Source organism: Eretmochelys imbricata, chromosome 1, assembly GCF_965152235.1.
Source record: "Eretmochelys imbricata isolate rEreImb1 chromosome 1, rEreImb1.hap1, whole genome shotgun sequence".
NCBI lineage: Eukaryota > Metazoa > Chordata > Testudines > Cheloniidae > Eretmochelys > Eretmochelys imbricata.
Window position 1 is genome coordinate 227,054,389 of NC_135572.1, and position 14,268 is coordinate 227,068,656.

Here is a 14,268-nt window from a genome sequence, read left to right on the forward strand (position 1 = left end):
TGCCCAGTCAGCCATTTGCCTATGAGATGCATCCGGCCCACTCATGAGGGAAACCTACCTTTGTAATCAAATGTATGGCTCCAATGCCACTTCTAAACCGAGCATAAAGATGAGCCTCTTCATCCCCTGCTGAATACTTATGACAGGACTAAGCCATCCAACAGCTATTGCTAGTGATTCCAGCCATTCAAGCTGCAAAGGAGATGTAGCAGCTAACACCTCAATCTGTCTCAAGCTGTTTTTTGTGAAACTCTTGGCTACAGATGACTCCCCGCTGGATGCACCCAAAGTCTAACTTGATGCCCTGAAAGGACTGATCAATCTGTCCTATGGGCAAAATGTCTTTCCCCATCCCAACGTGGGAATCAGCCACTGCTTGGAAACCTATGATCTGCAGAAACAAATTACAAACCCTCCTCAGATTATTAAATCTTGAACTGGAAAGGTACTTTGCCATATGCTATTGGAATATCAATTTCTCTTAGTTTATAATATCGTCTCAGATTTTTATCTCGATGTCATGTGCTGTTACTGACCTTCCTACACACAGCACACAACCAACGTAACATGTCGGTTTTTGGCAGATTTAATAGAAACGGGTGGGGCGGAAAGCACACACTCAGTGGACCTGATTGCATCTTGTTGGAGCAGAACTGTACCTAACTGTGCCTGCCTGGCTTGCAGATTCTTAGATGATTCACCAGAGGGAGTGCAGACAACGGGCTTTGGATTGGGAGCATAGTTTTCATCTCTAACAGGGTCCCCACAAAAGGTTGCCTCAGCACATCCTTGGGCACCCTAGCTACAACATCCCAGCCAGTGCCACCCGCTTTGAAGATGGAGGTTGCTGGCACATTGCACTGCTTCAGTGCCCTCTCTGGGAAACTTTCCATCTGTGCCCGGGACATGAGAACCCGGGAACAAAAAAGACTCATTCATTTCTAGAAGAGAACTGATTTACACAAGTTCTATCCCCCCACACCCTTCTGATAAGGGGCTCTCAGAGTTGATTTAGAATGTCAGGTGATTAGAGAAGCTTACTACCAGCGACCCGGAACTCCTTGAACTCGGTGCAGAAAGGGCTGGGACCACAGAATGTATAGACATAAGGGTGTTAGACTTCAGGAGAGCAAACTCTAGGGAATTAAAAACATCTAGGTCTCTATGTTCCCCTCCCCAAGGCAAAGTGGAGAACAGAAGGGTTTCACTGTTGAGAACAGGGCGTGGGTGGCCTTATGGGAGGGCTATATGACTACATGGTATAATTCTGCCCCCATAACATAGCCACCTCTAGACCTTGCATGGCATTTACACTGTAGATCCACTGTATAGCATAATATGGCGTGAGATTGACTGGAGAACGAGGGGGACCACCACTCTTCAAGACACATCCCCCAGGGGACTCCTTGCAACTTACGATGCAGTGGCAGGAGTAATTCCTCCTCTGCAGCTTTAATAGACTCCAGAGGGAGTCTCCATGCACAGACAGCAGCCTGTAGGGGCCCTCACTGATGGAACAACAATGCCCCCAGCCCTGCTGCCAGTGCTGGTGGGAAAAGCCAGAAGGGAACGGGAGGCAGAGTCCTAGCAGTGGATAGCATGAGATCAGAGTGGCTGGCCGCTGCAGTTTAAATGACTTGACTGTGCTATCTCTTAGGCTATGGAGAGGTCTCCCCAGGGAAGAATGGTAAGTTCCATTGCTTGGGAAATTTAAAGCTAAACTAGAAAAACAAACTGAAATAGACTTCAGGGCCAGATTCTGGCTGCTTTGAAAGGGTGCACAAAGGGACAGGGGAAGCACTAAGAACATTTAACCCTCCCCCCTCACCTTGTGCCTCACAGGTTGGCACTGGTCACACTCGCAACCTCTAGGCTCCACTCAATACAGGGACTTCTCACTGCTAGTGCCCCACCTAGGGTGGTAATCACCTCAAAGGGAGCAGGAAGAAGAAGCGTCCTGGGCCCCCACCCTCCAAACTTGTCAGTGGGCTTGTTTGACCATACAGGGAAACACGTGTTCCAGCCTTTTATGAGATATAGCAGAGGGCATGCTCCCTGCCCTCAACCAGGCTTCCCAGGGAGCCTGCTGGGTAAGGAGGCTCTGCATGACCTCCAGTACTGGGGTTGTAGGGTTATAATGGGACAGTTCTTTACTGGAAGTGAGCTGGGTTAGATGACCCAGTTGGACTTTTCCCTCTCGGTGACATACTTTGGGGAGGCCTAGACTCTGGGAACCAAGGTTATACAAAATGTGCTGGGCAGTGTATAAAAAGCACCCATGGAGCCAAATTCATCCCTTGGGTGCACATGAATAGCTGTCATTGATATCAGTGGATGTCAATGTACCCATGTGAGGACAAAATTTTGGCACAGATATTGATCATCATTATTAATTTGTATTACAGTAGATCCTAGAACCCCCAGCTGAGGTTGGGGTCCCATTGGACTAGGCGCTGTACCAAACACACAGCATGAGGCAGTGCCTACCCCAAAGATCTTACACTCTAAATAGACAGGACCAACAAAGCCGTGGGAGGGAAAACAGAATCACAAAGAGGGAAAGTGACTTGCCTTAGAACAGTGGTTCTCAACCTGCAGCCCATGGGCCACTTACAGCCCAATCAGCACACAGCTGCAGCCCATCCTCAGAGCTATACAGGTAGTTGGATGCAGCCCACATAACACACTGTGGGCCACAATGGTAAATTGGTTGGGAATCACTGCCCTAGAATTACCCACTAGGTCAGCCACACAGCTGGGAATAGAACCCTGATCCCCTGAGTCCTACCCATGTGGCTGATCCGCTACACTATGCTACTTCTTGAGTAAAATTTTACTGCCTTTCTCTTCTAAAATAAAAAGGACTTGAGAGAAATCCTGAGCAATCTCAATAGTTTAAGATCCTGGCATCAATTTGTTTAAGAAACCAGCTAATAGATTTTCCAATTGTCATTTAATGTCACTAATAAGCTAATGCTCTGATTTAAGTCTTTAATATACAACAGCATGATAATAATACACTTTCTGACAGCTAACTAGTGCTAGGACATCTTACTATTAATTAAGTAGCTAGTGAGTTCAGTAGCTTTCTTCTGAGAAAGGTTCACTTGATCATAAGTGAAGAAAAGATCCAGCTGTCCAGAGTAAGGAATACCCAGTAATTGAGGATACTTCTATTCTGAGAACAGTACAAAGTAGGCTGTGGCTATATAACATTAATGATCTAAGTAGTTTTGATCAGCTTTCCTTTTTTTAATGGAAAGGCATTTCTCTATCTAGAAAAAAGAAAAGGAGTACTTGTGGCACCTTAGAGACTAACCAATTTACCTGAGCATAAGCTTTTGTGAGCTACCGCTCACTTCATCGGATGTGTAGCTCACGAAAGCTTATGCTCAAATAAATTGGTTAGTCTCTAAGGTGCCACAAGTCCTCCTTTTCTTTTTGCGAATACAGACTAACACGGCTGCTACTCTGAAACCTGTCTCTATCTAGAGTATAATTTTGTAACAAAAGTGTGCCAATTATAACAGTTATATAATCATGGCGTCATTTTATGATCATTTTAAAGATGTGCATAGTACCTGTTTCTTTTAGAAGAACAAACTATGTAATTAAGACTGAGCATACCTATTTCTCCATACCTTAATCTTTTTAAATATATATTTCAGGAATCAGACAATGGATCACACTTAATAGCTATACTAAAATTAGCCTGAAAGCTACAAGGGAGTAAGAATGTGAGTAAGGTTTTTGACTGCAGAGTTGCCCTTTCCTGGATATTATTTTATAAAGTCTGGGCTGTGCACACAATTCAGTTTTCTGATGTGAACATTAATGAGAGAGCAGAGCTAGAAGAAATTTTCTGAATTTTGATTTTTCAGTGAAAACAATTGTTCACATTTTGTCCCAAAAAGGAGGGTAACTTTTTCTCATAAAGTTTTGCACCCCCCCCCCCCAAAACAAAAACAAAAAACCTCATCCCATTTTCCCATCAGCTATAAAAACTTGTTTCAAATTTTGACCCCCAAAAAGGACAAATTTTCCAGGTACATGGTCACAAAAAGCTTTCCTTTTTAAAATCCAGCTCCACCCTTTATTGGATCCTCTAGTCCCATTTCCCGGTATCATCATTAGGTCTGATTTCAATGTTCCTAAACAGTCCCTTATATTTGGCTGTCTCATCTCCACTTTGAACATATCCAGTGAGATTTTTCCATAATCACCTTCAGTACCTTGATTTGATGCTGACCTGATTTTGATCTTATAAAGATTGTAAGAAATGGCCTCATGCGATTATACAAAATGTATAATTTAATTCACACAATTGTTCAGTTCCTCACTATCCTAATTCTTGGGTATATTTTCAGCTGACACCTGGCTTCCCTGTTTTGCACCTTCAAAACTAATTTTAGGCACAAATCTGCATTTAGGTACCTTATGCAATCAAGTAGCCAGAGGCCTAAGTAATCAGATCTGCATGAACAAATCAATTAAAGGTGGCAAAATGTGCATCCAAATTGTATAGGTGGAACTTGTGTCTACAAAAAGGGAAGCCAAATGATTTTGGCTTGTGAAAGTAATTTATTACATGATACCCTCCACCTCCATTTAAGGTAAGTTGTCCCCTTACATTTGATTGTGTTTCTTTCCCTACTGGCTGCTCTCTGAGAGACAAGGGTGTGTGGTCTAGCGATGTCACAGTTTGCTTCTCATCCATTTCCTTTTCTGGGGAGACATTGTCATTTTCTTCTGTCCACTTGCTGTACTGCTTCTCAGCTGGCCTCTCAAGAAATTGGGGTAGGGGATCTTCTTCAATGGAGATTATTCTCTGCAGTTGTTTTGTTTGAGTCATGCCCCCACTAGTACCATGGTCAGACTCTGAAGAAAGATACCCATTCAAACCAATAGAATTCCTTCTCCTTGTTAAGCTATTGAAAGCATCATCTTCTTCGGAGGATTGGCTAGATAAAGATCAGATATAAGTAGGTTACAAAAAAACATTAGGCCTAATTCTTATCTCATTTACATTGATGTAATTCCATCCAGTGGAGTTACTCCTGACTTAATGTAACAGGATGCAGAATCAGGTCCATTACACTATCTATTATGTAGATCAGCGTTAGACTGTACAATCAATTGACTATTGAAAAGTAAGTTAAACATTATATGTGTGTGTATAAAATCAGCATAATACATATGTAACCCATACAGAAGGTAATATAACAAATATTAATATTTTGGCTGAAAATTCAGAGATGAACAACTGGATTTAGGTTCATCCTAAAATGGTGAGAGTAGAGTGAACAAAACTTTCCATCTGTGACCTAATTCTGGCTAGAGCAGTACGGGCCAGATCCTCAACTGGTATAAATCAGCATTGAACTCTATGGAGCTATGCCCGTTTATACTAGCTGCATGTCCATATTCTTTCAGACTCTTGCTGTGGTCCCTATCCCCAAGGTGACATTCTACTGCTCTTCTCGGGTTCTTTCTTTGCCCAAAAGAAGCTTGTTAATATGACATGGAGGCCTTAATCCTGTTCCCATTTATTTCATACTTATGATCACATAATTTAGATTTAAATTCTCCATGTTTTTATGTCTTCTATCTATCCCATGTTCTTATGCATCCCAGCTAGTCGGCTACTATCTGCAGTAACGGGTGCTGTGGAAGTGCACTCCTCCAGCAAAAGTTCCTGAAGATATCATGCCCTATTAATGCTGATTCAAGTAACACCAGTACTGGACTGGCTTCTGCTGTTCCCACAAGCTCCCCATGCCAAAGCAGCATGGTCTGTGTATTAGCCGTTGCTGAAGATCTGACCCTAGATTTCTAATTTTTTAAAAGATCACTGTAACTGGGCTGTCTAAGCGGCCTGTCAGGGAACAACTCCGCTACTGCAGGTCCCTGATGATTGTGCCATGGTGCCTTACCCCCCCCCCCCGGCCAAAACTAAGGCGCACTGGAGTCGGACCACTTCCAGTGTGTTAAACAAAACAAAAAGGAAAACAGTGAACTAAAAATCAGGTGCATCTGAAGATTTGTTGGCAGGATGCTACTCTTCTGCTCCAGGCTTGTCTTTGCACATCCCTAGTCCCTTCTTGTCCATCTTCCTGGGCCCAGTCATCCCATCTACCAAATGCTTTATCCACTTAGCAAGTTGCCCTATGCTCTTGGCTATAGCCAGACTTGCCTTGTTGAGCACAGTAGCAGAGCTCTGTTCTCCTTCCTGGTCAACCCTCAACTGGGCTAGATGTCCTCCTTTTAACTCCCCTCTCCACACCTGACATAGGCCCCACGCTGGCAACAAGCGGCTTAATGAGGCAGATAGACTACGCACTGGCAACAAAGGGGTTAAGGAGACCCTGTGATCCAGCTGAACCCGCCCTCCTATGCCCGTGGCCAATCTGCCCCCATCACAGATACTCAGATGACATACTAATTGGCACCTCAGAGATCCATGCAACATCAATACTACACTTACAATTCCAAGTTGCCGTGGTTTCAAGAACAATCGTGGTGAAATGAGCATTCTACATCTTTTGTGCACTTTCCCGATAACTATCAAACATATGCCAAATAGCAAAATGAAGTCCTTACCTCTTAAGTGATGCCTTTCCCTCTACATATTTGCCAATGATAGATCCTGATCTTTGTTTCCAGTTGGCTTTTGAAGCATTTGTTGTACTCTTCTGCAGAAATTATATTATTTATCTTACTAGTGTACTCTTGCTATTCATTACAGTTAATAAAACAGTCTATTTGTTGCTAGTGTTTAGAGAATACAGTGATGGAAGCGACAGAAAGTATTTGATGGATTAGCAGAGAAGCAAATGTTTCAAAATCCTGAGTGATAAATAAAAAGAACATGGAAAATCCAGATTCTACAACAATTAATCTTCCTTATAGACCCAGTGGACCAGATCATAAACCAGTGTAAATCAGCTGAGTTCCATTGAAATAAATGAAACCAACAGAGCTATGCTGATTTATACCAACTGACAATCTGACCCAGTATCACTCCTTCTTGTAGAGAAGGGAAACACAGACCACCTCTGCAAATGATTAGACACCATAATTCTGAATTATCTTTAGTAGAGAAAAGAAAGCCATGGTATCTTTCAGGTCCTGGGGACCTAGTCTCCTAATGCAGGATACAAAGTCAATGGGATTGATTTGTATCCATTAGCAGGAGGATAGGACTCTTAGAATGCAATTATCTTTGTTCAATACTCAGATACTGCACTGATGTATAGATGTTTAAAGAGATTACTGTTGATTGGATAGATAAACACTTGCATTTTAATTGTTCCATTTGAAGATTATCTTATTCCCTCTTGATTGCCTCCTTAGCTTCTTATAAACTAGGTTCATTAGTATTCATTCCCTTTTCCTAAAATAGCTTGAGTTTTAGTAACCTAAATACTTGGCTTCCAGGGCCTTTTAGTTTTATTTAATAAATACTTTTTGTTGCCATAAACCTTGCTTTTAACTGGGAAGGTGGCGAGTGCGGGAGGGGAGAGAAATGACACAAGAATCTCTTCCCCCTACGTAGGGGCTGCAAGTTATATGGGCCCGTGGTGCCTGTGCTACAGGAATATTCAGGGCCCGGGTGCCCGGCTCCACCAATTTTCGGGGCTGGGTCTCTCCCCCAGCACGACCTGCCGCCCCCACACGCCTCTCCCGGAGTATCCCCCGGCCCTGCCTGCTGCCCCCAGACAATTTAAAAGGGCCCGGGGGGCCACCGGCAGCACAGCAGAGCTAAAGTAGGCTTCCTGTCCGGCCCCACTCCATGCCACTCCTGGAAGCGGCTGGCACATCCCGGCGGCCCCAGGAGGTGGGGGTGGTCTCTGTGTGCTGCCCCCACCCCGAGTGCTGACTCCACAGCTCCCATTGGTCAGAGACTCCCGGAGACTCCAGCCCCCCTGCCTAGGAGCCACTACCAGAGGGGTGTGCCAGTCACTTTGGGGAGCCACCTGAGGTAAACGCCACACCCCTCACCCTCTCCTGCACCCCAACCATGCCCTGCCCCAGCCCCGAGTCTGCACCCAAACTCCCTCCCAGAGCCCGACCCCTGTCCCCCACCCAAACTTCCTCCCAAAGCCTGCACCCTGCAGCCCCTCCCACACCCAAATTCGTGCCCAGAGCCCACCCCCTCCTACATCCCAACCCCCTGCCCCAGCCCAGAGCCCACACCCAAACTCCCTTCCAGACCCCAACACCCCTCCCACACCCAAACTCCCTCCCAGAGCCTGCACCCCCTCCAGCACCCAAACTCCCTCCCAGAGCCTGCTCCCCACACCTCCTCCTACACCCCAACCCCCTGCCCCAGCCCAGAGCCCACACCCAAACTCCCTTCCAGACCCCAACACCCCTCCCACACCCAAACTCCCTCCCAGAGCCTGCACCCCCTCCAGCACCCAAACTCCCTCCCAGAGCCTGCTCCCCACACCACCTCCTACACCCCAACCCCCTGCCCCAGCCCAGAGCCTGCATCCAAACTCCCTCCTAGAGCCTGCACCCTGCGCCTCAATTCCCTCCCAGAGTCTTAGGCAGGTGTGTGTGTGTGGTGGTGGTGGGGAATTGGACCCATTCTGGGCACCACCAAAAATTAAAGAAACCTGTCGCCCCTGCCCCTACAACATTCTGGTCCCCATTTTTTAGACCATTCTGATCTCTGTTTGATAACTACAGAGTTATAAAATGGTATTTGTGTACCTGTAAAAACATGTCTCGTTCATCTCTGAGATGTTTGTTCCTTTCTCTGTAAGGAAAGGAAACAAGTAAAAGAACCAGCAAACTATGGTAGAAATTTAGTATCAAATCCAGATCTTTGGGTCTTTACTTTAATATGTCTTTAATATATTTTTACGTTGGTATTTCTCCAAAGAATCATAGCAACGATAAGTCAACTAGTCCAGTCTCCTGCACTCAGGCAGGATTAAGATTATCTAGACCAGGGGTCGGCAACCTTTTAGAAATGGTGTGCCGAGTGAGCGGCTCAGCCCGCTGCCGCTCAGCCTGCTGCCGGTCTGGGGTCCCGGCCCTGTCCACATAGAGTAGGTGCCTACCGTCTCCCTGGTTCTAGCCCATTCTCTTCCTCTCTCTCTGCACTGAGCTGAGGGTGGGAGTGCGTTGAACACAGGGCTGGGGATGAAGGAGCAGGCTGGGGGTTGGGGTGCAAGGTCTGGCCAGGAGCTAGAATGAGGGAGAGGGGCTCAGGGTTGGGGCAGACGGTTTGGGTGTGGAGCGCTTACTTGGGCAGCTCCCATTTGGTGCGAGGGGTGCAGGTGGGAATGTGTGGGGGGGCGTGCAGGAGCTCCCGTTTGGTGCTCAGGGTGGGGATGTGGGGGGTGCAAGAGTCAGGGCATGGGGTGGGGGGGGCTGGGTATGTGTGGGAGGGGAGGAGGGGCAGGAACCCAGTGGGGGGGTGAGGGGGAAGCTTGCCTGCCTTGCAAGGAGAGAGCGGTGGGCGGGGGACAGAGAAGAGCAGGCCAGGCAGGATTTTTAACGGCACGGTGCTGTCTGCCGGAATCCCTGGCAGACAGCAGCGTGCCATTAAAAATTGGCTCGCGTGCCATAGGTTGCCGACCCCTGATCTAGACCATCCCCGTTTGTCTAACCTGTTCTTAAAAACCTCTAATGCTGGAGATTCCACAACCCCCACTCTCCTGAATTCCTTTTTCCCTTAGACTTGCTTCCCACTCGATCTTACCTACCAATTCTTTGTGTCTGATAAAATCTGCCTTCTTGAAGTGCATTGTCTTTATTCTGCTGCTTTCCATCTATATTATGACAGGGCCAGATCCCCAGCTGGTGTAATTCTTCAGTGGGGACTACCCTAATTTAGACCATCTGGCTCTCAATCTATAAATGTCAAAGCAAAAGCTTCTAACACATGGAAACAAACCATGAACAATACTTCATTTACTCTGAATCAAGGGATTTCAAACTTTTCCATAGTTAAGATCACCTCTTAATAGAGAGATTGTTTGGTGCACACCCTCCCAACCACAGCTGCGTAGACCTGTCACGACCATGTAACATCCCGGTTACAACTACTGTGATTGCTGATGTTGAAGAGCAGCTTTAAGAAAATACCAAATGTGTTTAGCTTCTCTTAATGCGATTTAGCTGCTGGAAATAATGGAGAAGAGGTGCTCCATGTGACAAGCCAGCTCTCTGCAGATCTGAGCCACACCCACTCTGGATGGTACTCTGTCACTTTCTCATAGCGGCTGGGTCACATGAAGCAGTTAATGGGTCTACTATTGCATGGGCTCACAGAAAGACCCAGGTCAGCTAGCCAAAGCTCTAGCAGACTCATCAACCTCTCTCTGTGACCCAACCACCAATGGAGGGGGACAGAATGCTGTACATTGTGTGGCAAATTGCCGGTACGATTATGATGGGTCCTGCGCTTTCTCTTCTTGGGGGGAAGGGGGAGTTCAGGGCGCAGTTTCCTGCCCCTGAACTAGGGTATCTATTGTCCCACTAGTAACCCAGAGAAGGGTAGTGGAGACAGAGGGACCCAGGCCCACCCTCTACTCTGGGTCCCAGCCCAGGGGCCCTAGGGATAGTGGTAAACCACTTGAACTCGTGCTTCCTTTCCCTGGGCTATTTCCCTCTCTTGCTCTTCAGCTTGTGGGGCTTCCTGCCCTCTCTCTGCACAAGCCAGATGTCTCTTTATCTAGGGTCTTTGTCTTCTAGCCAGCCACAGCACATCTCCAAACTCTCCTCTACTTCAATGCCTTCAAACCGCTCTCTGCTCCAACTCCAAACCACTCTGCTCCAACTCCTTTCCCTGGCTGATTGAAGCAGGGGGGTTTTATCAGGTGACAAGCTTCAGGTGCTCTAATTGGCTTCAGGGGCCTTTAATTAATCTATAGCAACCTTTCTTCCCTCTACAGGGAATAAGGCTTCTCCTCATCCTGGGGCTTACATATCTCTCCTAGATCACTCTCCCGCTGCCTTCTGGCCATGCTGTATCACAATTGGCAAATGCACTGCAAACCAACAGCGGGTCTCAGGCTACAATTTGGGAGACTCTGGTGTAATTATATCTAAGTCCATCTGAAATATTTTTAAATGCACACTGGGTGAAAGACTACTGCTCAAATGCACATATAATTAGCTCATATACATTGAATAATCTAGTAAAAAAAAGGAGGCAATAATATTTGTTAGATACTATTTCACATTACAAAGGACATTAAACAATGCCCAGAACTAGCTTCAAATGCTGTCCGTTATACTAACAGAAAACTGTTAGGCAGAAAATCAGTCATATATTTATATATATATATATTTAAACTAACAGTCTCTATTCTGAATGAACTATGCTTGGCGCAGCAATGAAAGGCAAAAGGAGCTTTACACCGCCTTTGAATCTCCTGTATCCAAGGCCTGGCCCAATACATAAATCAGAGCAGCCTCATAGCTGTTTTGACTTGCACTTGGCTGAAACAGCCTCCTAGATATTATTCCACAGCACAGAATAGCCACAGTGCAGCATGTCCTGATAAAACCCCTGTCTTTCCCCAACAGGCCCCCTATGGTGGGGGGGCAGAGAGCTCTGACGGGACAGATGATGTAAGGATATTCCACTCTCTCTAGGCCCCTGAGGAATTTCCATATGCTGGGGTTAGTCCCAAAATGGCATTTCTGCTAGGGTTAGGGTCATAGTTTACGAGCTTTAAAATAAACACATAGTTTTATAATGATAATGCAAGAAATCTTGCAAATGATTGTGTGTGTTACCTTAAGAAATCCAGCTGCTTAAGGAGTCCTGACTTCTCTCGCTGTAAAGTTTCTGTCACCCTGTATACCTCCCTACAACAGAGGGAAACAAAGAAATCTATCTGTCATGGACATTTTAACATAGTAACAGGTTTCAGAGTAACAGCCGTGTTAGTCTGTATTCGCAAAAAGAAAAGGAGTACTTGTGGCACCTTAGAGACTAACCAATTTATTCGAGCATGAGCTTTCGTGAGCTACAGCTCACTTCATCGGATGCATACACAGTAAATTGGTTAATCTCTAAGGTGCCACAAGTACTCCTTTTCTTTTAACATAGTAGTTATAGGCTGCTTCCTACAACCCTTAGAGAATGCCACTTGAGGCTCCGTTTTGCAGTCCTCACTCTGGCTAAACCATCAATGATGTCAACAGAGCTCAGCCACAGTAAGGACTGCATGATCAAGTTATTCTAACTTTTGGGGGGCGGGGGGTTAGGTTGGATTCTACCAGTAGTAACTAACAACCAAGGAGTTAGAAGATTTGCCTTTTTAGGATTCTCATCCAGTCAATTTACTACACTGTGATGCTGGAGCTGGTATCTTTCAGTTAAAACTTAAAATTAAGGATCTAGTCACTTGTGATCATTAAAAATCCCATGAAACTTTTCACAAGGCTAGATGAGTTAACGTTCCTTTGCTGGCCAAGTTTCAGAACGGGTAATGACATTTGGCTAACCCTGTTTTCCCTTATTGGATATATTATTCCTCTCCCCTTTTCCTGACCTAAACTGTTGTGCAGCATTAAACACAGGGAGTCAGATCCTCGGATGATGTAAATTAGTATAATCCCACTGATTTCAATGGGGCTGCATGGATTTACACCAGTTGAGGATTTGGTCCATGTTGTTTCCTGCATTTTAATGGTGTGTGAAGTGCTACCTTTGTGTGGTCTGAAGAGTGGATCAGCTTTTAACAGCTCAGTTGTGCCTTATAGTCTCTGGCCTGCCCTGGGGGCAGTGCTGAGCCACACCATTGCAGGGAGAGCTGGACATAATCCACCGCTAATTTCATAAAGTACTTTGGAATAAAAACTGCTTTACAAATGTAAAATTATCATCATCATTCAGCAGTTTGACCACAAGAATGGAGAGCAGCTGAGATATCACCAGACCCATTTCCTACTGGTTTCCTCACTTCCTTTGGAATCAGCCTGCAACTGATTGCAACACTGCCTTTTCTCTGTAGCTCATAAGTGAGGCCCCCTCAAAGAGGAAATGGTCTTGGGGAGGAAGGGGAGAAATACTGCCACTGTTCATTTCAAAACTGTAAATGAAACATACAAATGTAAAAATGAGGCAGCATTCAAAACTCAGAGCTAGATCCTCAGCTGATGAAAATCAGCTGAGGATCTGGCCCTTGTGTTTGAAATGGGCTCAGCTCTGGGTGGCTATAGTCAAAGGAATACTCCTCATATTTTCAAGATAGATTAAATTAGCAATAGCTATGTAGAGTTTGGTCCAATGGCGTTCTGAAGAGAGGAAACAGTATTTAGTCCAAGATGATGCCCCACCCTGAGAGGTGCTGAGTTCCCACAGTTCCCTGCACCGAGTTACATTATCTGCAGCTGAAATGATTGGATTTCTGGGAGAAATAGTCATGAAACTTTTGCTAATTCTGAATCCAATTCAGGTTAGCAATGTGCACACTTTCTCTGATTGTTTTTCATGAATATTAGTGGGAGGTAAGACTCATTAGGAATAAATGCTCATGGAAAGAAAATTTGAGGCCTGTAGCAGGCCTTCATTTAGGGCCAGATTTTCAAGTGCTCAGAACCTGCAGTTGGGACTGGACTTTCAAAAAAGTATTCAGCACCCAGCTGCTCCTACTGTGACATTTAGGGTGTTTTTAGGTACCCAGATGGAGCTAAACTCTTGAAAATCTGGCCCTAGTGGTAAAAATCTGAACCCTTCTGAAAATTCCAGCATTAAGGTATAATAACTCCACTGCAGAGGGACAACACAAGACTTGTGTTTCACTTCAGTCCAATTTCCATCCGCTAAATATTAGACCTGGCTGAAAAATATCTTTTCCCTGCAGAAAATTTTTGAGTTTTATGCAAAAAATTGAAATCCAAAATATTTCAGCTGAAAACAGAAATTCTGAAATGCTGCCACAATATCTCCTGAGAACTGTAGTTCGAATGCCTCATGCTTTCATTTGCCTCTATAGGCTGAGCTCGTTGGTTGGACTAAATTTTGCATATTGCACCATGGTCTCCTCTCTTGATTAGGGAAGGTGGTGCATCATGGCAGTCCCATAGTCATGATGAATCATGGGAAATGTAGTATGACCAAAAATCCAACCGATAGAGGAGAATGGGAACCTGAGGCAGCCAAACTACAATTCCCATGGGGAACCCAGAGACATTTCTCAATCAAATTTCAGCAGAAATGTTTTGGTTTTCAGCTAAAAAAAATACTTTTTGGCTTGCAGCTGTTCTGGTTTGTTTTAGTGAAAAATTGAAATTCTC

At 45.2% G+C, this 14,268-nt stretch overlaps 1 protein-coding gene across 1 annotated transcript in view; it reads right to left on the minus strand.

Moving 5' to 3' along the window:
- CRACR2A (calcium release activated channel regulator 2A) overlaps positions 1 to 14,268 on the minus strand; it is a 90,456-nt gene that overhangs the window by 19,064 nt on the left and 57,124 nt on the right. Inside the window, exons 9-12 of the mRNA XM_077825034.1 lie at positions 11,761 to 11,832; positions 8,719 to 8,764; positions 6,601 to 6,692; positions 4,631 to 4,961 (exon numbers count right to left, since the gene is read on the minus strand). Coding sequence (XP_077681160.1) covers positions 4,631 to 4,961; positions 6,601 to 6,692; positions 8,719 to 8,764; positions 11,761 to 11,832 — 541 coding nt within the window. The remainder of the gene's footprint in view (positions 1 to 4,630; positions 4,962 to 6,600; positions 6,693 to 8,718; positions 8,765 to 11,760; positions 11,833 to 14,268) is intronic.